Genomic DNA, 27,023 nt, shown 5'->3' with positions numbered 1-27,023 from the left:
TGCGATTTTAGGTTGCTTTTAACTGGTTTTAATGATGTATTTTAAAACTGTTGTGACCCACTCTAGGACCTCTAGGCAAAGGGAGAGCAATAAATCTAGATGATGATGATAGAAAAATCAACTCATTTGAAATGTGGTGTTAGAGGAGGACTTTGCAGGTACCATGGCCCACGAAAAAGACAAATAATGGGGTGTTCGATCAAAGTAAACCAGAACTATCACTAGAAGCTAAAATGATGAAACTGAGGCTATCATACTTTGGATGCATAATGAGGAGACATGATTCACTAGAAAAGACAATAATGCTGGGGAAAACAGAAGAGAGTAGAAAAAGAGGAAGGCCAAACAAGAGATGGATTGATTCCATAAAGGAAGCCACAGACCTGAACCTACAACAGCTGAACAGGGTGGTTTAAGACAGATGCTATTGGAGGTCGCTGATTCACAGGGTTGCCATAAGTCATAATCAACTTGAAGGCACATAACACACACAATAATAATAGTATATTTTAAAATAAAATACAAAAACAAAAATAGAAATAACAGCAGAAAACTTTCCTTCTAGTAGAGACAGATAGTAGAAGTAATAACAATTATGTTTTTATACACCTAGCCATTAATAAAATTCTCTATAAACAGTTTACAAAGTGAAACCTACGTAACACTTTTTAAAAAAATAGAAATAACAGCAGAAAACGTTCCTTCTAGCAGAGAGATAATAACGCAATTTGTGGCTCAACATAAAACCACAGTAGTCGACTGAGAGCATAAAACCGCAAAGGCCTCAGTCCTCGTAATCTGCTTTTAAAGCAGACAGCATGTAAGCCAATTACACACTGTGTGAAAAAGCATTTTCTTCCATTTTTCCTGAATCTCCAGCCCCAACAATCACTTTCACTGGGATGATGCGCTTCCCCAACTTAGTTTCCGAAGGATAAATAATATCCTCTTCACTTTTTTCCGCACGCAGGGATCATTTTGTAAGTTTCTCATCACTAATTGATGGAATTCGCTCCCACAAGAGGCAGGGATGGCCACCAGCTTGGATGGCTTTAAAAGAGAAGTAGACAATTTCATGGGGAATAAGGCTACCAATGGATACTACTAGCCACAATGTCAATGTTCTCCCTCACTGTCAGCTGGTGGGAATCACAAGTGGGGAGAGCTGCTGTTGTGCTCCTGCTTTAAGTTGGACTGAGCAGGGGGTTGGACTTGATGGCCTTACAGACCCCTTCCAACTTTACCGTTCTATGATTCCATGTCTTGTTTGTCAGCTTCCCATTGAGACATCTGATCGGCCACTGTGAGAACAGGTTGCTGGACTAGATGGGCCACTGGCCTGATCCAGCAACCAGGCTCTTCTTAAGTTCGCATCCATGCACCAATCCAGGAGAAAGGGGTTCCAAAGCATTTACAGAGTATGTTTTCCCTCCGCAGTCGGAGGCAGTATAGCTCTGAATCCCAGTTGCTGAGATGAATCACAAGTGGGGAGAATTGCTGTTGCACTCAGGTCTTGCTTGTGGGCTTCCCATTGAAGCATCTGGTTGGCCACTGTCAGAACAGGATGCTGGACCAGAGGAGCCTTTGGCCTGTCCCAGCAACTAAGCTCTTCTTACGCTCATAGGTCTACCAGAAAACAGGGACTACTGGAGCGCATGAGGATGTGAGAACGTGGATCCTCCCTCGTTCTTGTTGCTGGATGTTTATGGAATTTAAATCTGTTAGTGACTGTCGATATTTAAACAGGGATTGGTATTATTCTGGATTAATGAATGGGGGCACCAAGGCGTGATCGTGCATTTCTGTGTGTGTCGAGAGGAAAGGCAACTAATAGTCCCTGTGTTCTATTCCTGGGAGTGGAATGTATTTCTCATCATCAGTAGGCAGTGGTGCGTGTGGGAGGGGAGGAGGGAACGGAGAAGTTGCTGTCTCCCCTCTGGCAGAAAAGGAGCGAGCAAGGAAGGGTGGGAGATCTCCTTTTGGAAACAAGTTATCCCAGAATTAAAAGTTTTGAACACATAAGCTGCAACATTACTGGATATCTTGGTACCAGGACAGGACCTGAGCTTTCAGATTGACAAAAATTGTACTCCCATAAGCACTGCAGGGGTGTAATCATCCCAGGACTTGGGGGGGTCTTAGACCCCTTTTTTGGGGGGGAGCAGGGTCCCTATGTCTCCAGCATCCTATGAGCCAATCAGCATGAAAGTGGAGTATGTTAGCCACTGAAAAGAGTATTCTAACATGCTTCCTTGTCCTCTCCTGCTGATTGGAGCCATTCAGAGTGAAAGGAAGTGGGTCAGCCACTGGGAAGACTCCTCTCAGCAGTTAACACTCTCCCCTTTCATGCTTATTGGTTCCTAGGGATGTCTGTTGTTGTGGGAGAAGAATTAACAAGGATTTCATTTTCAACCCATTGTTGTGACTTTCATGAAGAGACCCTGCACTTGACTTCTGAATTTGCCACTTCCCAACTGAATCTCTGTGAACGCAACAGAATCAAGATTGATCTTTTCTTATATCATTTTTATTTCTCTCTCTTCTTTAAGTGCATGACCCTCCTACACCAAGTCTGAAACTTCATTATCTGTAGAGACAACACCTTTTAATGTTCCGTTTGTATTGTTTGCTTTATATCGCTTACATTATGTGGTGATTCTGTCATTTATTATGATCAATGTTATATATGGAAAATATAATAAAAACATTTTTTAAAAAAACGTTCTGAACACAACACTGGCTCTGGGCCCAAACAGGATTGCCAACATAGATGCCACTAAGGTGGGGGTGGCAAACCACAACCCCTAGATCCCAGATTTTATTTTATTTTAAAGAGTAAGTTTCTAGCATTTGTAGAAGCTGAGATATGAGGCAAAATGTACAGGCACCATTCTCAAGAATTTTTGCGGAGAAAGTAGCCTGCTTCTCCCTTTCAGTGTTTTACTTTGCCCCCCCCCCAATTCCTGTGTATGCCCATGATAAGTGACAGTGATCGTGTGGGCATGTGTGTGTGTGTGTGTGAGAGAGAGAGAGAGAGAGAGAGAGAGAGAGAGAGAGAGAGAGAGAAGCAGGGCAGAGGATTTAGGCGCTGGAAACCCAGTTGGAAGGGATTCTGCCAGCTTTCACTTGTCTACTAGGCAGTGCAAGGCTCCATCCACAATCCTACACAGTTTTGCTGTGGCTCTGCCCCCAATCTCTCAAAATTCCATTATTTGTTCCTTAGGTTTTCCCCTTAGGTTACCCCATACCTCCATGTTCCATCCCATTCCTGGCCTGTACAGGTTATGCCTTGATTGGATGGCCACTCAAAAAGAGGACATGGATTTTCATAAGATTTGCTTGTTAATTTGCATGTATAGATGCTAATTTAGAAATAATTACTATACTGAAAATATAAATGCAATACATTTCTCCATCTGCTGCCCAGGTGCTAACTGCAGATGGGCAGCTTCAAGACTCCTCTTGTTCTCATTTCTTAGAGTTCTTTCTCTTTAAAATAGACTTGGGGTTGTAGCCAACTAAGTTCTACTTAGAAATGAATGGGTCTAAGTTTGTCATGTCTGTTAATTACAATGGGTCTGCTCTCAATGGGACTGATACTGGATACAACCCTTGGACCAGACAGCCCTTAGGGACATAGGAAGCTGCCTTATACAGACCATCATCAGTTCATCTATCTAGTTCAATATTGTCTACACTGGTCACATCCATGCCATACATTTAAAAGCACATGTTTCCCCCCAAAGAATCCTGGGAACTTTAGTTTGTTAAGGTGCTGGGAACTGTAGCATAGGTAGCATCAGCGACTGGATGCTTTTACTCTGATTTGTGGTTGTATTCAGCTAAGGCCCCATCTACACTATACATGTCAAGCAGTATCATACCACTTTAAACAGTCGTGGCTGCTCCAAGGATCCTGAGAACTGTGGTTTGTTAAGGGTGCTGAGAGCTGTTAAGAGACCCCTCTTCCCCTCACAGGGCTAAACTTTACAGAGTTGCCTAGAAAGAGGGATTGATTGTTAAACCTCTCTGAGAATTGTAGCTTTGTGAGGGGATATGGGGTCCCCTAACAACTCTCAGTACCCTTAATAAAGTACACTTCCCAGGATTCTTGGGGGGAAGCCATGATTGTTTAAAGTGGCATAATGTATAGTGTGCAAGGGCCCTAAGGCCTACTCAGAGCAGACCCACTGAAATCAACCAGCTTGTCATGGCCACTAATTTCAATAGTCTATTCTGAGTTGGCAACAAACCTATGTTTTTAATGTCTATATATTTGTATTACTGTATTTTATTCTTGTAAAACCCTTCAGGACCTTTTGTCGTGGGAAGTGATTCACAAATTCAACAAGCCTATCCTAGCTATACTGCCAAATAGACCAAAATGCCAGCCATGCCCCATCACCACAGTAATGCTCTTTCCTACCTTACAGGAGTCATCTTCCTCGCCATGTCGCTCCTGTCTCAACTGAAGGCTTCAGCCCTGCTATTGTCCTTGTTCCTCCCCTCACTGCTGGCAACGGTGGATGACCACTTGGGCCTGTCTGGCATTGGGGAGGTGTCTCCAGATGGTGGGAACCACACCGCAAAGTGCCAGGAGACCACTGAGTGCCAGGAAGGTGTGATCTTGCCAGTGTGGCTCCCCCAGAACCCCTCGGTGGGTGACAAGGTGGCACGGGCCATAGTTTACTTTGTGGCATTGATCTACATGTTCCTAGGCATGTCCATAATTGCCGACCGCTTCATGGCCTCCATAGAAGTCATCACCTCGCAGGAGAAGGAGATCACCATTAAGAAGCCCAACGGAGAGACCACCACCACCACCATCCGCATCTGGAACGAGACCGTCTCCAACCTGACCCTGATGGCGTTGGGTTCCTCAGCACCGGAGATCCTCCTCTCCATCATCGAGATTGTGGGCCATGGCTTCACTGCCGGAGACATGGGGCCAAGCACCATCGTTGGCAGTGCAGCCTTCAACATGTTCATCATTATTGCTATCTGCATCCATGTAGTCCCCGAGGGGGAGGTACGGCGCATCAAACACTTGCGGGTCTTCTTTGTCACTGCTGCATGGAGCATCTTTGCCTACATCTGGCTGTACCTCATACTGGCCTGGTTCTCTCCTGGCATAGTGGAATTATGGGAAGGGCTCCTTACCTTTCTCTTCTTCCCTGTCTGTGTGGTCCAGGCTTGGGTAGCTGACCGGAGGCTCCTCTTCTACAAATATGTCCATAAAAAGTACCGTGCTGACAAAACTCGGGGTCTTATCATCGAGACCGAGGGCGATACCGGCTATCCAAAACTAGACATGGAAATGGACAACTCGCTAAAGGAAGGGTGCGAAGGCCTTGTGGAAGGGGGAAAAGACCAAGATGAGGAAGCCCGCCGGGATATGGCCCGCACTTTGAGAGACCTCAAGCAGAAACATCCGGAAAAGGACATGGAACAGCTTATCGAGATGGCCAACTACCACGTGCTGGTCCAGCAGCAGAAAAGCCGGGCTTTCTACCGCATCCAGGCCACCCGCATGATGATTGGAGCAGGGAACATCCTGAAGAAACATGCGGCGGACCAGGCCCGCAAAGCAATAAGCATGCAGGAAGTGCGCGCAGAAGAAGATGAGTCGGTGACCAAAGTTGGTTTTGAGCCGGCACATTATCAGTGCTTTGAGAACTGTGGCTCAGTAGTGTTGACCGTGGCCCGGCGGGGAGGGGACCCAGCCCAGGTTACACTCCGAGTGGATTTCCGCACAGAGGACGGAACAGCCAATGCCGGCTCAGATTACGAATTTGCAGAGGGCACATTGCTCTTCAAGCCAGGCGAGACCCACAAGGAAGTGCGGGTTGGAATAATCGACGATGACATCTTCGAGGAGGACGAGTACTTTTACGTCCACCTCAGCAATGTGCGGGCTGCCTGGGCTGAGCCAGGCCCTGAGCCTCCCCCCAAAGCCTGCCTTGGGCCCTCTAAGATGGCTACTGTCACAATCTTTGATGATGACCACGCTGGCATCTTCACCTTTGAGGGGGCCTCCATGCGGGTGAGCGAGAGTGTGGGGGCTGTGCGAATCAAAGTGCTGAGGACCTCAGGGGCCCGGGGGCGAGTGGCCATCCCCTTCCACACCATCGAGGGAACTGCTAAGGCCAGAGAGGACTACGAGGAAGTTGCTGGAAAAGTGGAGTTCCAGAATGATGAGACAATGTAAGAGATGGGAAAGTGGGAGGAGGGGGTTTGTAAGGGTCATTGTGGGTGCCGCATATTGAAAACGGGAGCAGGGATGTAATGATCTTACAAGGGAAGGGGCCATAACTCAGTGGCACAGCATCTGCTTTGCATGCCGTCAGAGTAGATGGTGATGGTGATGATTAATTCAATTTATATCCTGCCTTCTTCCTCCCAAAATAGCCCAGAAAAGCAAATGTAAACAAAACAATTCAAAAAATTGTTATTGGATGAACCCAGTCGTCTGACCTGACCTGGCTGTCCCCTGGCGCCATCCCAGTAGGGGCCACAACACTGAAGGCCCGCTTCCTGTGATGAGATGGTATCTGCAGTAGGCCCTCACCTGCAGAGCGCACTGAACGACTGGGTGTATAAGGGGTAAGATGGCCCAGACGTTCAATTAGCCCCTTGGAGCCTCCTGGCTGCTTCTGCCTGTTCACCTCTTTTCTCTGAGCCTTCTGCCTCTGGCTGGTCTGGGAAGGGCCGTAGCTCAGTGGTAGAGCATCCACTTTGCTTGTAGAAGATCCTAGGTTCAATTCCCAGTGGCATTTCCAGGTAGGGTTGGGAATGTCTCCTGCCTGAAACCCTGGAGAGCTGCTGCCAGCCAGTGTAGATAATACTGAACTCGATGGACAAGTGGTCTGACTCAGGATAAGGCAGCTTGCTGTGTTCATGCATCATCACAGCAATTCTGTCCTTATTATCTGCTTGGCTGCCTTGCCCCCCGCCCCTTTCACCATCCCTCTGGCTCCACCACGCACTTGGAATTAATTTCTTGCAATCTTAATCTTTCACCTGTCAGCTCATGCTGCAGCAACCTCCAGCTTCCAGTTGGACAGGCTCTGACCTAATTGCACGAGGGGGGAAAGAGGGTGATGGTGGTAGTGGAGGGGGGAAGAGTGGCACATTTGGCCGGCAGCACATGCGGGGGAGATTGTGAAAGGGGGTGGTGAGTGGCTGGCAAGCCACTGACGTGCGACGGCGCAAGTGTGAGCAGATATAAATGGGTGGCGCCTGTGAATTAATAGGAGCCTGTAGGAGTCAGTGTGTGTGAGGGGAGGGTCAAAAGCGAGAGCTGGAGAAAAGGTGGCAGACATAAGTGAGCAGGAGCAAAATTCTGTGTTTGTATGGTGTGTTTATTGGTGAACCAGCCGAGAGCATCACGTCTTGCGGAGGAAAAGGGGGAAAAAATGCCTCACAGCATTTGCTCTACAAAACAGGAACAGGGAAACCTCAGTCCTGGACCAGAATGTGGCCCTCGAGGCCTCTCTGTCTGGCCCCTGGAACTCTCCCCAGGCCATGCCCCTCACCGGCTCTGCTTCACACCAGAGCATTTTTGCCTGGCTGGAACGTGCCTTGAACTCTGATAATGCCTCTTCCTTCTCTGGATGGAGGATACAGAGTGTGTGTGTAGAAACTAGCCCACTGTACAAAGGTAAAATTTGCATTTTTGCTTCTCTCACTTTTGCCTCTGGCTCCTCCCACCACCGGCATGCAGCCCTTGCAGGGTTGCCCAGAAGGGAATGCGGCCCTCAGGCTGAAAAAGATTCCTCACCCATGCTCTACACCCTTGGACTCCTTCAGAAGAGTGGGATAAAAACTGAAATAACAACAATACAAACTTAAAAAAAAACACTGGTTCTATTACTTTCATTTTACAGGGCCCAACTTTTGCCTCTTTTAGCAATAGCGCCCCCCCCAAAAAAAGCTTTGATTGCAATGGAGTTAAAACAGGAAAAAGCTTCACCTGCTTAATTTATCTGTGCCCAGGTGGCTGCTGTGAAAGGCGCAGGAACTGCACTTTTAAAGAAAGTGGCAACTCTGCCTCAGAGTACTGAAGTATCAATCAACCAAATCTTTATTATTGTAAACAGGCCATTAAAGGAAGTACAAAATATACATATTAAAAAATAGAAAATCACAGCCTGCGGAGCAGAAATATGACAAGTTAGGAACTAGCAGGTCTAGGAAATCTTACGTTTTGGTATGTTGCCACCTGTTTGGTGATGGATTTATTCAATCCCCTCAGGGAAGATCCTCAAAAAGGGTCTCTAAGGATCGACCAGGAAACCAACTCCTAAGGGGATAAATTATGTGTTCTCTGTTTGATCAAGCCTACAGTAGAAATACTACACAGGAAAGACTGTTCCAAGCACAAAATGATTGCACGGATGGCACCACCTCTCCTTGAAGGGAACTTTAGCAAATCGGCCATCTAGGATCTTGGCAGACAAAACAGTGAAAATGTCCCTACAAAACTGCTCTTCTATACTTTGGTATCGTTAGAATATATCGCTGTGACATACATTTGTGAAATTTGTTCTTCGGGGGTACATGCAGCAGAGTCTGGGGATGTGTCTCTCTGTTAGGGATTTTGGGAAATTGTGTCAGAAGCAGGAGTGGAAATTTGCGCTGTTTGCATGTTCGCCTGAGGTCAGAAGCAGCAACAATGCTAGCAAATACGAGCGGCATTCGCTATGTTTTTTTTAGTCTGCAAATGTTACATAAATAACTATGTTATCTTCTGTGCTGTTTTTGACATTTTCCTTCCATGAAAATGCATGGGCGTTAATAACTACGGCAAGTTTTGGCCATAGCGGACAACAAGACGGATGACATAGGTTTTAACAGAAGCTGGACTGCAGTGAAGCGGAAAGAGCACCTTGGTGTGCCCACACATTCTCATCCTCTTTAGCACCAGCCACTCTTTGTGTTTGTAATTAGGGAACTAAAAACAGATGGCATCAAGCAAAGCTTTGGCTGCCAGGCTTGGCTTAGCATTGTTGCAGTGGGCAGAGGAAAGTCACAGCTTGGCTAGGGAGAGGCCAGGGATTGCACGAAAGCAGAGATGAGCTGAAGAGGAGAGTCGCAGGGGACTGCAAGGGGAAGGCTTGCCAGCTTTCCCCCACTGGCTCCGCTTCTGTGTGCAGCGGTGGCTGGTGCCCCTTGGGACTGGTGGAGCAGAAGGCAGGCAGCCCAACAGGAAGTGGTGCCAGAGCCAATGACAAGGCGGAGCCAAATAATTCTACTTTTGTCCCCGTCTTCCTCCCTGCTGAGTTCTGAAGGCAGACTGAGGCTGGTGTGGCAGTGGGACCAACCTCCAGTGCTGTGTTTCTGCAAAGGAGTAAAACCTAAAGGCAAGCACTGTGACAGGTTTAAAAGTAGGCAAATCATAAAATATGAGCCAGGAGCCTGAGAATGTGCTGAGGTTGCGGTGGAAGGAGCTAAGTCCTTCTGAGATGGAACATGGCGTCTCAGATTCGTGGGATGGCACACGAGCAAGATGCAGATGCAGGACACAGTGGGCTGTGTGTGGTTCTAATTCCCGCCCTCTTCTCAAAGCGTGGACTTTCCCCAACAATGTGGCACTCCGGCCCAGCGATCCACTGAGATCTGTCTCTGTGTTCTCCCATGGCAGACTTGTAGCCAGAGATTGTGGGGTGGGGAAGGAGAGGGTAGCATATGTTGCAGTGGTGGCTGACTGGCTGGTGCCCACTGGGACTGGTGGGGCGTAAGGCAGAGAGCCCATCGATAGATAGTGCCAGAGCCAATGACAGGCAGCAGGGCTGGTGCCAAAGGGTGGCCAGGTTGGGCCCTGACCAAGGGTCCCGCAGCCCACAGGGCCCCCTGAAGGGCCCCTTTTTAGGGTGGGGGAGTAGCACTCCCCTGCCGCGTATCGCAGGGAGGGAGCTTCCAGGCTGCCTGCCTGTTTGCTCGCTCGCTCCACCTACCTCTGTCCTGTCTGCTGCTGCTGCACACACTGCGTGCGCAGGGCTGCCATCAGTCGCAGCGGGAGAGGCTTCTTTAAGCGGCTGATGCACCTACCGCCATCTCAGTTGATGGCAGGCATGTGCACACATGTGCATGTAGCGTACCGCGCATGCATGCCATGAACCAAGATGGCAGCAGAGGTATCAGCCCTTTGGAGAAGCCTCCGCCGCCATCTTGGTCGATGGCAGTGCACGCAGCAGCAGGACACAGGAGAGAGGTAGGTGGAACAGGCAGGAGCTGCGTGCCCGGGGTGCGTGCTTGGCTGCGTGCATGCGTGCAGGTGCTGGGGGCCAGGGCAGGCTGGTGACAGGCAGAGCCAGCTAGTTCTAGTGTTGTCACCATCCTCCTCTCTGCTTTCTACAACACTGAGATCAAGGGGGAGGGAGGAGGTAGCACGGATGGGCAAGAACGTCGATTCAGTTCGCATTTCAAGCCAAATCTATCAAATTTGCACTTTCCGAAACATGAGAACCAAAACACAGCCATCCTTTGGAATCTGCACTTATTTGAATTTTGCGATGCAATCCGCCAACCAAACATTGTCTACAAAAATATATAGATTAGGGGGAAGTAAGCATAAGAATGAACGTACGAGCGACAATAACATGCAGAAATGCTTTATATGATGAGAAAAGGCTTGCAAAAATGTGTTGATGAGTCAAAACTCCCTACAAAAATGTTATTAGGAAAAGTCTGCACTGAAATGCTGGAGGATTTTTACAAGGATTTAAATAATAACAATAATTGCACATTTCTGCAGAAATGTGGAGAACTGAATCTAAGGCTGGAAAAATGAGGAATGGAGCGTACCAAAACTGACAGATCTTTCCATCCCTGGCAGGCAGGTAGTGCCACCCGCTGGACTAGTTGTTAAGTAAGAAGGCAGGCAGGCAGGTGGGGGCTGGCTGAGGACAGACTGAGGTTGCCCTATTAGCCGCAAACAAACAGCCTCCACCGCCTGTGTCTCTTATTAAGCCACAGATGCTTTTCCCCATTGCTACATCTCCGTTTGCTTACTATATTTCCATTTGCTGGGCTGTTGTTAGAGATCCATGAGCAGGACTGGGTGACGGTGGTGGAGGGCAAAGGGGTCGAGTATCTCGGGGAGATGGTTTCACATATTAGTGTACCCAATCCAGGGAAGCTTTGGTGACTGATCACCCCATTTCTGCCTGGCTCCCCGGGAGGGAGCCTTTCCTCCCTCATCCTCAGGAAATGCATCGAAATTAAAATTATCGATGACGAGGAGTACGAGAAAAACAAGAACTTCCATTTGGAGCTGGGGCCACCGGAACTGCTGGACACGGGTCCACGGCACGGTAAGGAAGAGGGAAGGGAAAACGTGGCAAGCATGCACGATATGCAAGGTAGAAGCTCTAAGATAGCAGGATGGGAAATGGGGTGGTCTACAACCGGGGCGGGGAACCTCAGGCTTGGAGGCCAAATGCGGCCCTCCAGGCCTCTCTGCCTGGCCCTCTGGACTCTCCCCAGGCAACACCCCTCACTGGCCCTGCTTTGTACCCTCCTTGAGTGTTTTTCCCTGGCTGGAGTGTGTCCCTGAGCTCTGGTAACGCTTCTTGGTTGTCCAGATGGAGGATAAGAGTGGATTGTGCATGTGTGCACCAGTCTACTGTACAAAGGTAAATGCTTAACATTTGTTGCTCTGCTCACTTTCGCCTTTGGCCCTGCCCACTGTTGGCATGTGGCCCCCAAAAGGTTGCCCAGAAAGGAATGCGGCCCTTTGGCTTAAAAAGGTTCCCCTCCCCTCGAATGCAGACTCCTTTGCTTGAGGTGTGGGGAGCCTTTGGCCACATTCACACCACACATTTATTCTACTATCATTCCACTTTAAACAGCCATAGCTGCCCCCAAAGAATCCTGGGAAACGTAGTTTATGAAGAGTGCTGAGAGTTGTTAGGAGACCCCTCTTCCCCTCACAGAGCTACACTTCTGAGTTCTCTGGCAACAGGGACAGAGCTAAACCACTCTGACGACTGTAGCTCTGTGAGGAGAGTAGGAGTCTCCTAACAACTGTCAGTACCCTTCACAAACTACACTTCCTAGGATTCTTTGGGGGAAGCTGTAACTGTTTAAAGTGGAATGATAATGGAATAAATGTATAGTGTGAATGTGGCCTTTAGCTCTCCAGATGTTGCTGAACGACAACAGCTGCCAGCAGCCATAACAAGCATGGCTAGGGATGATGGGAGTTGTTGTTTAGCAACATCTGGTGGGCCAAAGGCAGGGGTGTAGTGGTCCAGGGTCGCAGGGGGTTGTAGACCCTTTACTTTTTTGGGAGCAGGGTCCTAGCTAGTCACCATGAAAGGGGAATGTGTTAACCACTGAGAAGTCCGTTTGTGCTGACTGGAGCCAATCAGAGTGAAAGGAGGTGAGTCAGTCACTGAGAAGACCCTTCTCAGTAGCTAACACACAGCCTCACCTTTCATGCTGATTAGCTGCGAGGGACATCTGTGGTAGTAGAGTGAGGACTCAGAGATGACACAGAGAGCAAGGAAGATGAGGGAGAAGTGAAAAGGGTCCAAAGCCGATTTGAAAATAAGGAACCCTAAGAAGGTAGAGCAGGACAGGTCTTGGGGTTAGTTGCCCACCCACAGTGAGTGAGCAGTAGCTGTGGCTGATCAGGCACATAAGTCATCTGGTCACAGTCTGTCCTAGTATGGCAAGAAATACTGGACTTGAAACGTGGTACTATAAAATTATAAAAACATGGTACTACAGACGTAGCGCTATAACATTTTCATCTATACAAGGGAGGTATGGAGGGTGGCCACATGAGATGGAGCCTTTTCAGTGGTGGCTCACCAATCGTGGTATGCTCTCCCCAAGCAGGTCCACCTGGTGCCATCGCTATCAATCTTTAGGCCACAGGTGAAGATGTTTTTATTTACCCAGGCATTTTGCTCCTAATTGGTGTTCATCTTAGTTGGGTGGTGGCAGGATGTGTCCTCCTTATGTTATTGTAGGATGAGCACTTTTAGATAACACTTTTTTAAAATTTTCTGATCTATTTTAAATGTTATATTAGATGTTTTTTAAAATTGTAAGTTGCTTTGAGACAAAAAAATTGTAGTAAGTGAAAAATAAATATAGTAATGCATATAAGCATATTCCTAATTAATGTAAATCTGTGTCCTTTTTTTTGTGATGCATAAGAGGCCACACTTGATAAAGATGACACAGTACACGTGTGATTTTATGATGAAGCCCCAAGCTTTTCCCACTTGTTTTGAGTCCAGAGACACGTTCAAGCATCTTGCACAATTGATGGGGAAATGGCCCTGTCTCCAGAGTTCTCTGATCCTTGCTTTAAAACAGGTATGGGGAACCTTTGGCCCTCCAGGTGTTGCTGAACTGCAACTCCCATTATCCTTGGCCATTGCCATGCTTGCTGGAGCTGGTGGGAGATATAGTTCAGCAACATCTGGGGAGGACCAAAGGCTCCCCACACCTGCTTTAAGAACAAAAAAAACAACAGGAGGGTGATTGCCACCTTGTCCCCCTGGCCTTGCTCCTGTGCCTTTTAAACAGCAGCCTGGCATGTTTAAATGTAGTGAGTTATGATTTTCTTGGCAGACAGGTCAAGCAATAAGAAAAGCTTCACCTTACTTAATTTCTGCAGGCCAGACTGCTGTTTGCAAAAGGCACAGGAGCTGAGTCAGTGGGAAAGTTGGTAAACTTAGAGGGGAGAATCTGAGGTCATCGAGGAGGTAGACTGAGGTCAGTGGGAAGCAGATTGAGAACACCGGGTGATGCAGGAAGGACTGGGAGGTTAAGAGGTTGCAAAGAGGGATTTGGAGGGAAGGGATGTTGGGGGTACCAGTCTCTCCCAATGTGCCTGTTTTCTCTTCCATCCCACCACAGGTGACTCCAATGAAAACCGGCTGCCTGAGGGAGACGAGGAAGCAATTGCCAAGATGGGGTGCCCTAGCCTAGGAGAGAACCCCAAACTTGAAGTTGTTATTGAGGAGTCTTACGAGTTCAAGGTAATATAAAAGAGCAACAGAGTTTTTCCTATCAGAATCTCCCTCTCCTCACAACTGAACTTCTCCGCCATCCAATGGAGGCTGGTGCCCATTGGGACTGGTGGGGCGGAAGGCAGGGAGCCCAACAGTAGGTGGAGCCAGAGCCAATCATAGGTGGAGCCAGAGCCAATGGCAGGCAGAGCCAACTCATTCCAGTTTTGTCCCCGTCCTCCTCCTCCCTGCTGAGTTTCATAAGGGCAACACTGAGACTAAGGAGGAGGAAGCTGCCACGGGCAGTACCTCCGCCTGGACTGGTTGTAAGTTAAAAGGCGGGCAGATGCGGGCTGGCTGGTGCAGACTGAGTTTGGTGGGGCGGTGTCCTACTTGCCCTAGTGGTCGACTGCCCAAGGCATTTTTAAAGAAATAGTTGTGTGTCCAAATGGACACCCAGTCCTAGCTTGTGGACACTAAATGGACACAAAATTTAATCAATGAACCAAGAATACAAATTCAGATTGGATTCTAAATGGATGTTGGGGGCTGGTGGATAGGGAAGCGAAAACCTCCTTTGCAAAAAGGTAAAACGCTGCTGTTTTACTGCAAAATATAAAAATGAAATGACAATTTTTCTTTTCAATCCTGCCTAATCCCAGATCAGTTGTTCTGTGGTCTTCTGGCATTAGAGGATTCAGTGTGTTTTGTTTTTATTATGTGCTATGCAGTTTTTAAAACACCTTCCTTAAGTTACTGCAAAACAAAAATAAACATAATCCCCAAATATATTTATATAAAACCATAACAGTTGGGCTCTTCATCACTTTTTCTAAGCTATGAAATCAGAGTTTTAGACATTAGTAGTAGCAGTACTAGTAGTTTACTTTATAAATCATGCATTTACTGGTGGGTGGGCAAGCTAGAAAGAATTTGGCTAGGCTACTAACTTGTAAGTAGTAACTAAGATCCTCCGTGGCGCAGAGAGGCAAGCGGCGGTAACGCAGCCGAAGCTCTGCTCACGGCCGGAGTTCGATTCCAACGGAAGGAGGAAGTCGAATCTCCGGTAAAAGGGGTCGAGGTCCACTCAGCCTTCCATCCATCCGTGGTCGGTAAAATGAGTACCCGGCATATGCTGGGGGGTAAAGAAAGGCCGGGGAAGGAACTGGCAATCCCACCCCATATATACGGTCTGCCTAGTAAACGTTGCAAGACGTCACCCTAAGAGTCGGAAACAACTCGCACTACAAGTGCGGGGACACCTTTACCTTTACTAACTTGTGCAAATGCATTTGCAAGGCTGTATCCACATCCTTTTTTTAGATCTGAACCACTTTTGCCTCAGTCCAAATGTCAGGGCTTATACATGGTAGGAGAGCCAGTATGGCGAAGTGGACTATGACCTAGGAGACCAGGGTTCGAATCCCCACAGCCATGAAGCTGACTGGGTGACCTTGGGCCAGTCACTGCCTCTCAGCCTCAGAGGAAGGCAATGGTAAACCCCTCTGAATACCACTTACCATGAAAACCCTATTTGTAGGGTTGCCATAAGTCGGAATCAACTTGAAGGCAGTCCATTTCATTTTTTCATACATGGTAGACACACTTTCACATGCAAGCTATTTGCATTAAAAAATTGACATCTAGTAACAATCCCTAAAAAAATTCCCTGCACTGCCCCATCCATACGAATCTTCTCCAAAGCTTTTTGATGGATTCTCTCAACAAATCATTTGCCAGAGACCTCCCATAATCCCTCCCCCTCACCTTTTTGGTCCTATTTCTGTGCTGTCCCCCCCCCATATAAAAGCTCCAGCTGTTGGTTTTCAATTCTGCTGTTCCTTATTCAGGGCACCTCCAGACTGTCAGTATTTTGCGGGAGGGATTCAAGCACATCCCGGAATGCTAGGTCAAAGCGGGTCAAAGTACTCTTTTGCCCTAGTGCAACAAATCAACTCGTGTTTGGCCACAGCACGGAGAAATTAATCAGGAGAGCTTTAAACTGAATCCTAAGGGGGAGGGAGACGTAAACTTGGTGGTAACGACTAACAAAGGCTTGTACACTATAAGAGGAACTGAGGGAATGGCTGTAGTGGGGCCCAGCAATAGTCTTCATAAAAATGTAGGAAGGAAGCCAGGCCATAAATCACATGGTCTTTGATGTCTGTATACTAATGCCCAGAGTATGGGGAACAAACTTGAACTCTTAATACAGGAAAGTAAATACGACTAGATAGATACAACTGAAACTTGGTGGGATGACTCCCATGATTGGAATACAGTGATTGAATGATGTCACCTGTTCAAAAAGAACAGAAGGAATAGAAATGGAGGCAGAGTGGCACTCTGCGTTAAAATATATATCCCTGCGCAGAAATAAGGAGGATGAGCTTGGTAGCTCCACCAAGAGTATCTGGATTAAAATAAATGGGGCAAGGAATAAAAGGAACATGGTAGTTGGAGTCTACTACAGACCACCCAATCAAGGAGAAGATGAAGGTGAAACTTTTGCAAAGCAAATTGCCAATGTTTCGAGGAGGCATGATGCAGGGCTTCAATTACCCCAATATCTGTTGGGAGACAAATTCTGCCAAATACGGCCCCTCCAAGAAATTCCTGACTTGTGTTGGAGATAACTTTCTCCTACAGAAAGTGGAGGAAGCAACTAGAGGATCGGCTATCCTTGACTTTATTCTAACCAACAGAGATGACTTGGTGGATGAAGTGGCAGTTACGGGAACTCTGGGGGAAAGTGACCACGCTATACTAGTTTTTTTTATTTTAAAGGAAGCAAAAGCTGAGGGTAGCCATATGTGTACTCTGGACTTCAGGAAAGTCAGTTTTAATAAACTCAGAACAATTATAAGTAAGGGTCTGTGGCAAGCAACTCTAATAAGAAAAGGAGTCCAAGATGGGTGGGAGTTTCTATAACAGGAAATTCTAACGGCGCAATGGCAGAGGTGGACAAGCACCCTAGATGAGCTGAAGTTTAAACACCTCTGTTCCACCACCCCCCTCCCCACCATCTGATCTGGCCACAGTGACACGTGCCTTAGTTACATCCCGTTTAGATTACCGTAACGCGCTCTACGTGGGGCTGCCTCTGAAGACTGTTTGGAAACTTCAGTTGGTACAACGTGCTGCAGCCAGAATGTTAACTGGGGCTGGTTACAGGGACCATACTACCCCCCTGTTAAAAAAGCTCCACTGGTTGCCAGTCTGTTTCCGGACACAATTCAAAGTGCTGGTGTTGACCTATAAAGCCGTATACGGCTTAGGTCCAGGCTATTTATCAGACCGTATCTCCCTGTATGAGCCTGCCCGGGCCCCAAGATCCTCAGGAGAGGCCCTTCTCTCAATACCCACATCTTCTCAAGTACGACTAGTGGGTGGCTGCCCCTAGACTTTGGAATTCCCTTCCTAGGGAGGTAAGAATGACCCCCTCCTTGCAGTCCTTCCGCCGACAAGCAAAGACCTTTTTATTCCAACCAGCCTTTGGAATTGAAGAGTAAGGATAGGGCATGAAGGGTGCTGCATTGCTAATGTCTATTATATTATTTTTAAACTAGTTTTGAACTCTTTTAGCTATATGTGTGTATGGTTTTAATATTGGAAATAGTTTAATTTTAATGTAGACTTTGTATGTTTTTAATTATGTGTATTTTTATCTGGAAGCCGCCGTGAGTTCCAGTTTTGGAAAAAGGGCGGGGGATAAATAAAGACAACAATAATAATAATAATAAATTTTGCACCGCCCAAAAGTATCCATCCACCCCTGCCACTGTGAGTCTGCCCCCTACGAGATGCCCTTACGTCTTGTTCTGCCCCAAAGCCTTGTTTGTTTTCCTCGAGTGTGAGGTCCCCATGCCAAATTATATTAGCGGGGAGCAAACCTCCCTCCTGATGTTATTAAAAATATATTTGTTTCCACACTTGCGCCCACTCCCCACTTTCCCAAACCCCTTTGAAACCATCTCCCGGTTTCTCATGCCACCTTTCGGTCCAGTGCCCTTGCCCTCACAGCTGGTTCAGCTGATGGCAGGGCAACATCGTGCCAAAAGATGCAATGACATTTTTCATGCCATCCCTGACCACTGGCACCGAACAGCCCAAATGAGGATAGCAATACCGGGGGTGGGCATGGGCAGAGGAGTGCATGGGGACTAGCCCTATCTGCCACAGCCACCATGCCTTCCTCCACTTAAAGCTCTCGTCCCCCGCTCTCCTCACCCTTCTTCCAGAGCACTGTGGACAAATTAATCAAGAAGACCAACCTGGCACTTGTCGTTGGCAGCAGCAGCTGGAGGGAGCAGTTTGTTAGCGCCGTAACCGTCAGTGCTGGTAAGAAAGATGGGGGATGCTTTTAGAGTGGGGAGGTAGGAAGACTGGGATATGGGGTGAAACCACATCTAAAAGACATAGCTAGCATCTAACTGCTTCTAACTATTGTCCACATCATAACCAGAGGGCAGGTCCACACCTTTCATTTAAAGCACATCCAACGCACATTTAAACATGTGACTTCTCCCCCCCCAAAATCATGGGAAGCGTAGTTTGTTAAGGGTGCTGGGAATTTGCAGCTGTGTGAGGGGGAAACCACCGTTCCCAGGGTTCTTTGGGGGACGTCATGTGCTTTCAATGTGTGTTGGATGTGCTTTAAATGAATGGGTAAAGTCATAGCCTCGTCCCCATAGGTGATATTTTGCTGACCAAAATGATCAAAAAAAGATGACAACAGGTCCCTGCCCAAGGAGCCTTCAGGTTAAGGTCCAAGCTGTACTATACATTGAAAGCAGCATTACACTGCTTTAAACAGTCGTGGCTTCTCCCAAAGGATCCTGGGAAGTGTAGTTTGTTAAGGGTGCTGAGAGCTGTTAGGAGACCCCTCTTCTCCTCACAGAGCTACGATTCCCAGCAAAGAATCCTGGGAACAGTCATCTACCTCTTGCAGGGCTATAATTCCCAGCACCCTTAACAAACTGCAAACATTTCCCAGGATTCTTTGAGGAGGGAAGCTATGTGCTTTAAATGTGACTTTAAATGTATAGCATGGATGTGACCTTGAGTAACGTAAAATTGCGGGCAGCCACTATGGATGGGAGCTGAACTTGATTCCTTTTCAAAAGCAGCACAGCCACCTGCTCCTGGAAAGCCCCTGGGGGCTTGGCAGGGAGGGAAATGAATGGAAATGCGGCTGGATCAGCCTGCAGAGAAGACCTTCCAAGCCCCTGGGGCCCTTAGCTAGTGCCCGACTTGGCTGACTGCTGGTGCCAGGCCTACCCCCTTTGTGGGGGTTGTCCCAATGGAATTTCCTTAACCAAAGGGAGCCTCTTCCCTTGTCCACTCATACTGTGCTTTCAAGGGGTAAGCAGCAGAGGCCAAAGGGGGAGAAAGATTAGGAGCTGTGGGGGATTGGATAAGGTTGATTGGAGGTGGCCATGTTGGTTTCAGTTGCATCTCTTTGCCAATTTTTTCCTTCCCCTCAGGTGATGACGAAGATGACGACTCGGGCGAGGAGCGCCTCCCTTCGTGCTTTGACTACATCATGCACTTCCTGACGGTTTTCTGGAAAGTTCTCTTTGCCTTTGTGCCGCCCACAGAGTACTGGTGCGGCTGGGCCTGTTTCTTTGTCTCCATCTGCCTCATTGGAGTGCTCACCGCCCTCACCGGAGACCTGGCTGCCCACTTTGGCTGCACCATCGGCCTCAAAGACTCTGTCACAGCAGTGGTTTTTGTGGCCCTGGGCACCTCCGTGCCTGGTCAGTGAGGGGCAAAGGGGTCGACCATACCAGGGGCAGGATTTAACAAAACAAATGTGGACGAACACAGTGAGAGGTGGAGTGGGACTAGAGAGGTGAAGGCCCGGAAACATTTGTGGAGGGAAAAAAACCATTTGTTTCCCTGTTTGTTTTTAAAAAAACAAACAGAAGAATTGGGGAGGAGGAATGGAAAAAAACACATTTTCCCCAACTTTTTCCAGTTTTTTCCTGCGCCTTCATATCTCTAGGTGGGGCAGGTCACCCTACAGGTCAGCGCCCTACCCAGCTCAAATTGTATGTAATAGGTTCTCTTGGGCGTGATTCACTGGAAAGCATCAAGCGTCTTCTGCCCCTGGCATGGAAATAAAATTGCAAGGACACCTCTGTTTGCTTAAAATGTCTGTGCCTAGGCCACTGAAAAATAAAACCCACCAACCTACTCTTAAGGCCCCATCTGCAGTATACATTGAAAGCACTTTAAACAGTTATGGCTTCCCCCAAAGAATCCCGGGAAGTGTATTTTCTGAAGGGTGCTGAGAGTTTTAGGAGGCCCCCTCTTCCCCTCACAGAACTTCAGTTCTCAGCGCTCCCTGGGAAGAGGGATAGATTGTTAAACCACTCTTGGAGAGTTGCAGTTCTGTGAGGGGAATTTTTGTTTTCAATATTATTTCATCTTCTGTTTTGGTACTTGCTAGAGCACCATACACATCCATCAACCCAAAATAATTTGAGAGAGAGGGAGAAAAGACATTTGTACCTTTGGGAACCAAATAAACATTTCTAGCTCTGTAAGTCACCCTTAGCATTCCTGGAAACCAAATCTAGTCACCAGATCGAGATTACAGCCAGCCCATCTGTTCCACGGCAAAGGCGGGGAACCGGTGGCCCTGCAGACATTACATCTCCCATCATCTGTGACCGCTTGCTCAGGTTCCACAAAGGTTGTTTTAATTTGCCCGCAGAGGAGCTGCTTTTGCAAAGTGCTTTGACTTGAACTAGCAAGCTAAGCTCTTGGGAGGTAAGTCGTTTTACTATCATTTATTAGCAACAGCAGCTAGGAGCCTCAGCCAATTGTCTACAACGAAGGCAAAGGGGTTGATGGGTGTCCAACAAGATCTGAGGGGAGGGCTGCCATTTCACCAATATTGTTGTGCTGGATATCTTGCAAACACACACACTTTATAATGGTCTCTAACAAATCCTAAGCCCACTCTAGCTATTTAGGGTGCACAGAGCAGGGGCAACCCTTATGCACATATTAATAAGTTGGATGAAAAAGCAAAAATTTCATGTCTTGCAACATGAGGCTTGTTGGGGATGAGGAGAGGCGGTTGTATTTAACAGGCAGCCTGGAGAACACGATTAGAAATGAGAAAACTCGCTCTGTTGATGGACTTGTGGAGAAATGATAAAGCTAAATCTCATATTGAAAAAGAGAGAGAGAGAGAGAGTGGAGAGCAAACCCCGTAAAGTGCTTAAATATCAAAATATATATTGCAGGGCTGTATTGCACAGAACGAAGGGTTCTGGAGAGGATTGGAAACAGAATTGCACAACAGTACAATACATCTATTTAATTTAAAAAAACGTTTTTGAGGCTTGGAGGGGGGGAAATTGGGACATTGCTTGTGGGAATTTGCTTCCTACTTGAACAATTTATTCTCATTTCATAGCATCCTGTGAAAGTGTAGGGTTACCACCCTTAGTTTTTCAACAGCACTTGAGCGCCGTGGACAGCAACTTGAAAGTTCAGACTAAAACCCGGACGGATTCACTGCACCACTGACATCGGAGCCATCAGCCTCCACTAGTTTTCAAATGTTTATATCCTGCCCTGGACTCCTACTAGGAGGAAGGGTGGGATATAAATCTAATAATAATAATAATAATAAATGTTCTGGTACTAACAGTTACCTACTCACCCCTTAGATCAGGGGTGGGGAACCTCAGGCCTAGGGGCTAAATGTGACTCTCCAAGTCTCTCCATTCGGCCCTCAAGATGCCCCAGGCCACACCCCTCCCCAGCCCTGATCTGCACTTCCCTGGAATGCTTTTGGCCTCTTTTGAGTGGGTCCTTGAAACTGTTGATTGCCTGGATGGAAAGGCTTGAATAGGGTTGCCAGGTTCAATCCCTGAGACTGATCCTGTATCTTTAGAAGAGAAGTCAGCCAAGTGCAGGTGTTCTTGCAACCCTGTAATGGGAAAAACCACAAGGTGGAATCCTCCCTTCCCCCTGCACAACTTTTAAAGATACAGAAGGCCTGTTGGAGGCCGGGCTTGGCAACCAAGAGGTCTTTTGTATCTTGAAAGGTTGTGCAGGGGGGAGGGAGGATTCCACCTTCTGGTTTTTCCCATTACAGGGTTGCAAGCGCACCTGCACTTGGCTGCTTTTCTCTTCTCCTAAAGATACAGGATCAGTCTCAGGGATTGAACCTGGCAACCCTAGCCCTGAACCTGGCAACCCTAATCTTAAGACACAGCCTGCCTGATGGGCAGCCTGCAACTGTATCTGGAAGCAGCTAGTGTTTGCCTGTGTTAATTTACGGTAATTGAAATACACACACATTTAGGCATTTTAGCATGTGTTTTTAAATTGTTTTAAATTGTGTTTTAAATTGCTTTTAAAAGATGTGTTTTACATTTGTATATTTGTTTTTAACGTTCGCTTCGGCTATGGGGCCGTATATAAATACAATAAATAAATAAATAAATAATGTGAGAGTGTAGAGACAGCTGACTTTTGCTTGGCTGGAAGGCACCCACCTGTACAAAAGGTGTAAGAGTTGCAATCCATGATCCCACCCACTTTTGCCTGTGGCCCTGCCCACCACTGCTGTGTGGCCCCCTTGGAAGGTTGCCCATGAGGGCATGCGGCCCTTGGCCTGAAGAGGGGTCCCTGCCCCTGCCTTACACTGTGTGCCTCATCTTCCTTGCTTGGAAAACTCGCCACTGCCTTCATTCTGCACAATTGGCTGAGGCTCCGACCTACTGTTCTTAGCAAATTAAAGTAAAACTACTTGCCTCTCAAGGACTCAGCTTAGTTTCTGATTTCTGAGAATGGGGCTGTGAGTTACTGTATATGGGCACAGTTTAAATGTATTCAGTAACAAATGGTTTAAATAGAAGATTAAGTAAAACGCTGTCTACCCTAATAATCTATAGACGGGCTGAAATGTTTTGTTGACTGATCAATCAATGAAAACCCATATGAGATCAGCTAAAAAGGTGCCCTTAATAAAATCAGGCAGCATTTAAAAAAATGTTAATATTTATTCATGGAGGATAAAGTGATCAATGGCATACTAACCCTGATGGCTATGGTCTATCTCTAGTCGGAGCCAGTAAGCTTCTGAATACAAATGGTGGGAAACCACAGGGGAGGACAGTGCTCTTGCACTCAGGTCCTGCTTGTGGGCTTCCCAATGAGACACCTGGTTAGCCACTGTAAGAATGCTGGACTAGATGGGCCACTGGCCTGATCCAGCAGAGCTCCTTATGTTCTTATAAAATCCTAGAACAGGCTTCAACTCTTTAGGATACAACTCTTTAGGATACAACGCAATGAAGTTGGCATATAAAATTACCCTGCTTCTCTTCAGGGAAGAAGGTTAAGCGATAACCTCTCTGGGCCTAAATGCGGTTTCCTCCTCCATTGCAATCTCTCCCTCTTTCTGCAGATACCTTTGCCAGCAAAGTTGCAGCCATCCAAGACCAGAACGCCGACGCCTCCATCGGCAACGTGACAGGCAGCAATGCAGTCAATGTCTTCCTGGGGATTGGAGTGGCCTGGACCATTGCAGCCGGCTACTGGGCCAGTCAAGGCAAGCCATTCCAGGTGAAGCCAGGCACGCTGGCCTTTTCGGTCACACTCTTCACCATCTTCGCATTCGTCAGCGTTGGTGTGCTGCTCTACCGGCGCCGGGCACCCGTCGGTGGAGAACTGGGCGGCCCCCGAACTCCTAAAGCCCTTGCGACCCTCCTCTTCGTGAGCCTCTGGCTGATCTACATCCTCTTGGCTGCCCTGGAGGCTTATTGCTACATTAAGGGCTTCTAAGAGACAAGCCTACGGCCATACTACCCTGAACACGCCTGATCTCGTCTGATCTCGGAAACTAAGCAGGGTCAGGCCTGGTTCGTACTTGGATGGGAGACCGCCTGGGAATACCAGGTGCCGTAGGCTTAGAGGAAGGCAATGGGAAACCACCTCTGAATACTTCTTACCATGAAAACTCTATGAATATATAAAAAAATATTTCATAGGGTCGCCATACGTCGTAATCGACTTGAAGGCATATAACAACAACACAAGAGACAAGCCCAGACTGGATAGATTCACTTTCAGGCTTGGCACAGAGGGGAGACCCCTGTCCAAACCTTGGGAAACTGATCCCTGGATGACTTGGAAAAAGAAAAAAAGAAGCCCCCCCTCCCCATGTTGGGAGCGCCCCCCTCCCTCAAGCACATAGGGGCACCTTCACTTCTACAACACATAGGAGAAGACTTTGACCAGTGCCAGCCTATATCAATTATGGTGGTGAAGAAAATGGGGAAATTGCACAAGGTACAGGGTCGAATCCTGGCCAACTGCTAGATCTATGAAAGACTGATGGGAGAGTCACCTGCCTCCATTCGGAGAAATTATACATCTCCTGTCGCTTCCAACACTGGCCTGGGACAGAGAGAGGCCTCCATGGTTGGGAACGCCTAGCGTTAGGAACCTGTCACCCCAATTCTGGACGCAAGGCCAGGGCAGGGGACTCCCTTCCACATTGACATGGGTGAAACAGTAGCCTCAGAAGACAGTGGGAGGGGCAAATATCGACCCCCTGCCAACTCTCCTCATCCCTGCAAGTATTAGAGGGAGGGCCGGTTAGGTGACAATAGCGCCTGCCCCCTTTTTCCAAGTCACAATTTCCTGGGGATAGAGAGGAGGCTCTCTTTGCATCCCAGTGGAAGGAAGCCTGACCAATGTTCATTGTGGACCAGCACACCTAGCATTTTAGGTGCAAGGCAAGGTTCGTGCTATCCTCCTCCTCCTCCTCCTGGTAAAATAATTCAGAGAAGATAAAAGCAGGAAGTAATAGGGAGGGGAAGGGTCCTAAATCCACCAATTTATCCTGTTCCAAGCACAGTCGACTCCCTCTTCAAAAAAACAACAACTGCATTCTTTACAAACTCCCAGAAGAGCACAAAATCTCAAAACAGCAAAATAAGAGGAAAATAGATTTAGGATAGCTGCTTTTCTCTGCCCCTGCCCTCCACCACACAGTCGTCCCCCTCCCAAACCCACAACTTTCCTCCCATATCACAACTCAACTCCTTTTTACGTACAGAACCCAGATTTCTATTTAGTTTTTGTATTTACACAAGGGGAGAAACAGCACAAAAACTTTATTTTATTTTTATTTAAAAAGAAGAAAAAACACAAACCTCCGACACCCATTCACTTGTCTGTCCCTTCCCTATCCCTTCGTGTGGACTCCTTCCATGCACCGCTGCCACTGTGCATGGTGCTTCCCTTCTTCATCCACTTCCCCCCCCCCAAAAAAAATAGAGTGGAGGAATATTGGTATATCCCATGCCCCAATTTGCATGGTGGCTCCGGGGCCCCCAACCTATATGATCTCGTGTGTCTGTAAGTCACTCTGTGCCCATGCCTGCCTGTTCGTCCTTTGCCAGTGCCCTGCCCATTTGCTAGTGCCTGCCGTCCACTGTCCCCCAAACACGCCCCCTTCCTCTATATCCTGTTGCCTGCGCTAATTTGGATTTGTGTTGTGTTGTGTGCGTTTTCTAAAAAACAAGCAAAAAATTGTAAAACTTACTGGAGGATGCTGTGCATTTTTAAAGGAAATAATCATCATCATATTTAGATAGAACAGTGGTTCCCAAACTTTTCAGCTGACCACTTTCATGATTTTTCTGCCTTTTGTAGCATTTGTCATGCGCTGTGCGAAATGCTATATGACTTTTAATTGCATTTTTATGGCTTCTTTTATTTCTTATACTGGATTTTATTGTATTACAAATCTGCGATTCAAACAGAATTCAAATTGTAATACAATATAAGAAATGAAAGCAGCAATGAAAATACAATTAAAAACAATATGAGTATTTAATGTGGACATGCCACAGGCCATCTGAATGATGCTTCTGTACCAGACTCTGCTACTGACGTCCGTCCAGCTCATGTGCAGGATCTCATTGACACGGCATTGTATCCAAGACTAGTCTTACTCAGAGTAGACCCACAGAAGTTAAGACACGACTAATTTCGGTTCATCAATTTCACTGAGTGAAGGACGCAGCTGGAGACATCCTGCTATGTTCTCATTTCGTACCACTTTAAAAAGGATACCGCTTGCCCCATTGGCGAAAGTGCACTCTAGGTGAGGAGTGGGGAACCTGTAGCCCTCTAGATGTTGTTAGACTCCAACTCCCATCAGGCCCAGCTGCACAGCCAGTGGTCGTGGATGATGGGAACTGGAGTCTAACAATATTTGGAAAGTAGTAGAGGCTGGTGGCTCTGATGTCAGCGGGGCAGTGAGCCCACTCCAGGTTTTAGTCTGAACTCTCAAGGAGCACTCCAAAGTGCTTAGCTTAGACTAAAACCTGGAGCAGATTCACTGCCCCACTGACATTGGAGCCACCAGCCTCCACTGTTTGGAAGGCACCAAGGCTTCCCCACTGTCTCTGCATTATTGCTATCTGAAGGGATGCTCTCATGCTATAGCATACCAACAGCAGGACGAAAAATAATAATCCTGGAACATTTGTGGTATAAAAAAAAAAGTTATCAGGCTTTCAGCCAGAAGTAATGGGACATGCACTGATTGCAAATAAAGCAATATCTCGGCTCCAAAACCTTTGCAAGTGCAAACTATTGAAAGCTGGATTGCGTATAACTACCCCCAATGCCATCGTGACCACGCATCCTTGTAAATGCACAATGAATGTCCTGTGGAGAAAGGTTGAAGGAGTTGGTTATGTTTAGCCTGGAGAACTGATGATAATGGATAGGAAGGCTTCCTACTCTCTCATAACACTAGTGTGGTGTAGTGGTTAAGGTGCTGGACTACGACCTGGGAGACCAGGGTTCGAATCCCCACACAGCCATGAAGCTCACTGGGTGGCCTTGGGCCAGTCACTGCCTCTCAGCCTCAGAGGAAGGCGATGGGAAACCCCCTCTGAATACCGCTTACCATGAAAACCCTATTCACAGGGTTGCCCATAAGTCGGGATCGACTTGAAGGCAGTCCGTTTCCATTTTTCATAACACTAGAACTGGGGCCGTCCA

The 27,023-nt window shown here is 47.4% G+C and overlaps 2 protein-coding genes and 1 non-coding gene across 8 annotated transcripts in view; 2 read left to right on the top strand and 1 right to left on the bottom strand.

Annotated features, from left to right (window-relative positions):
- The window catches only part of PLCB3 (phospholipase C beta 3), a 115,875-nt gene that overhangs the window by 6,956 nt on the left and 81,896 nt on the right, over window positions 1-27,023 (bottom strand). The window contains exon 35 of one of the 2 annotated variants that reach the window (XM_061606204.1): window positions 18,288-18,308. The exons of the other annotated variant lie outside the window; for it this stretch is intronic. Coding sequence (XP_061462188.1) covers window positions 18,303-18,308 — 6 coding nt within the window. The 3' untranslated portion in view covers window positions 18,288-18,302. Of the gene's footprint in view, window positions 1-18,287; window positions 18,309-27,023 lie in introns of those variants that run through there. 2 annotated transcript variants of the gene reach the window in all.
- Window positions 4,451-23,783, top strand: LOC133374897 (sodium/calcium exchanger 1-like). Of its 5 annotated transcripts, none has more exons than XM_061606210.1 (7): window positions 4,694-6,204; window positions 11,209-11,303; window positions 12,910-12,927; window positions 13,879-14,000; window positions 18,212-18,311; window positions 19,457-19,729; window positions 23,407-23,783. In XM_061606210.1, exons 1-7 carry the CDS (start codon window positions 4,709-4,711, stop codon window positions 23,781-23,783), a joined length of 2,481 nt encoding a protein of 826 aa, XP_061462194.1. In that variant the 5' UTR covers window positions 4,694-4,708. The 5 variants fall into 5 exon arrangements, with proteins under 5 accessions (XP_061462190.1, XP_061462194.1, XP_061462192.1 ...); XM_061606208.1 differs by lacking the exon at window positions 12,910-12,927 and adding an exon at window positions 11,937-11,950 and having other exon boundaries at window positions 11,209-11,310; XM_061606207.1 differs by lacking the exon at window positions 12,910-12,927 and adding an exon at window positions 11,939-11,950 and having other exon boundaries at window positions 11,209-11,315.
- Window positions 23,791-23,909, top strand: LOC133375250 (5S ribosomal RNA). Its single transcript, XR_009760109.1, has one exon. It is a non-coding gene; the product is annotated as a 5S ribosomal RNA (ribosomal RNA).

The sequence above is a fragment of the Rhineura floridana genome, chromosome 22 (genome assembly GCF_030035675.1).
Source record: "Rhineura floridana isolate rRhiFlo1 chromosome 22, rRhiFlo1.hap2, whole genome shotgun sequence".
NCBI lineage: Eukaryota > Metazoa > Chordata > Lepidosauria > Squamata > Rhineuridae > Rhineura > Rhineura floridana.
Note: the sequence above shows the minus strand (reverse complement) of the source record. Positions and strands in the feature narration are given on the sequence as shown.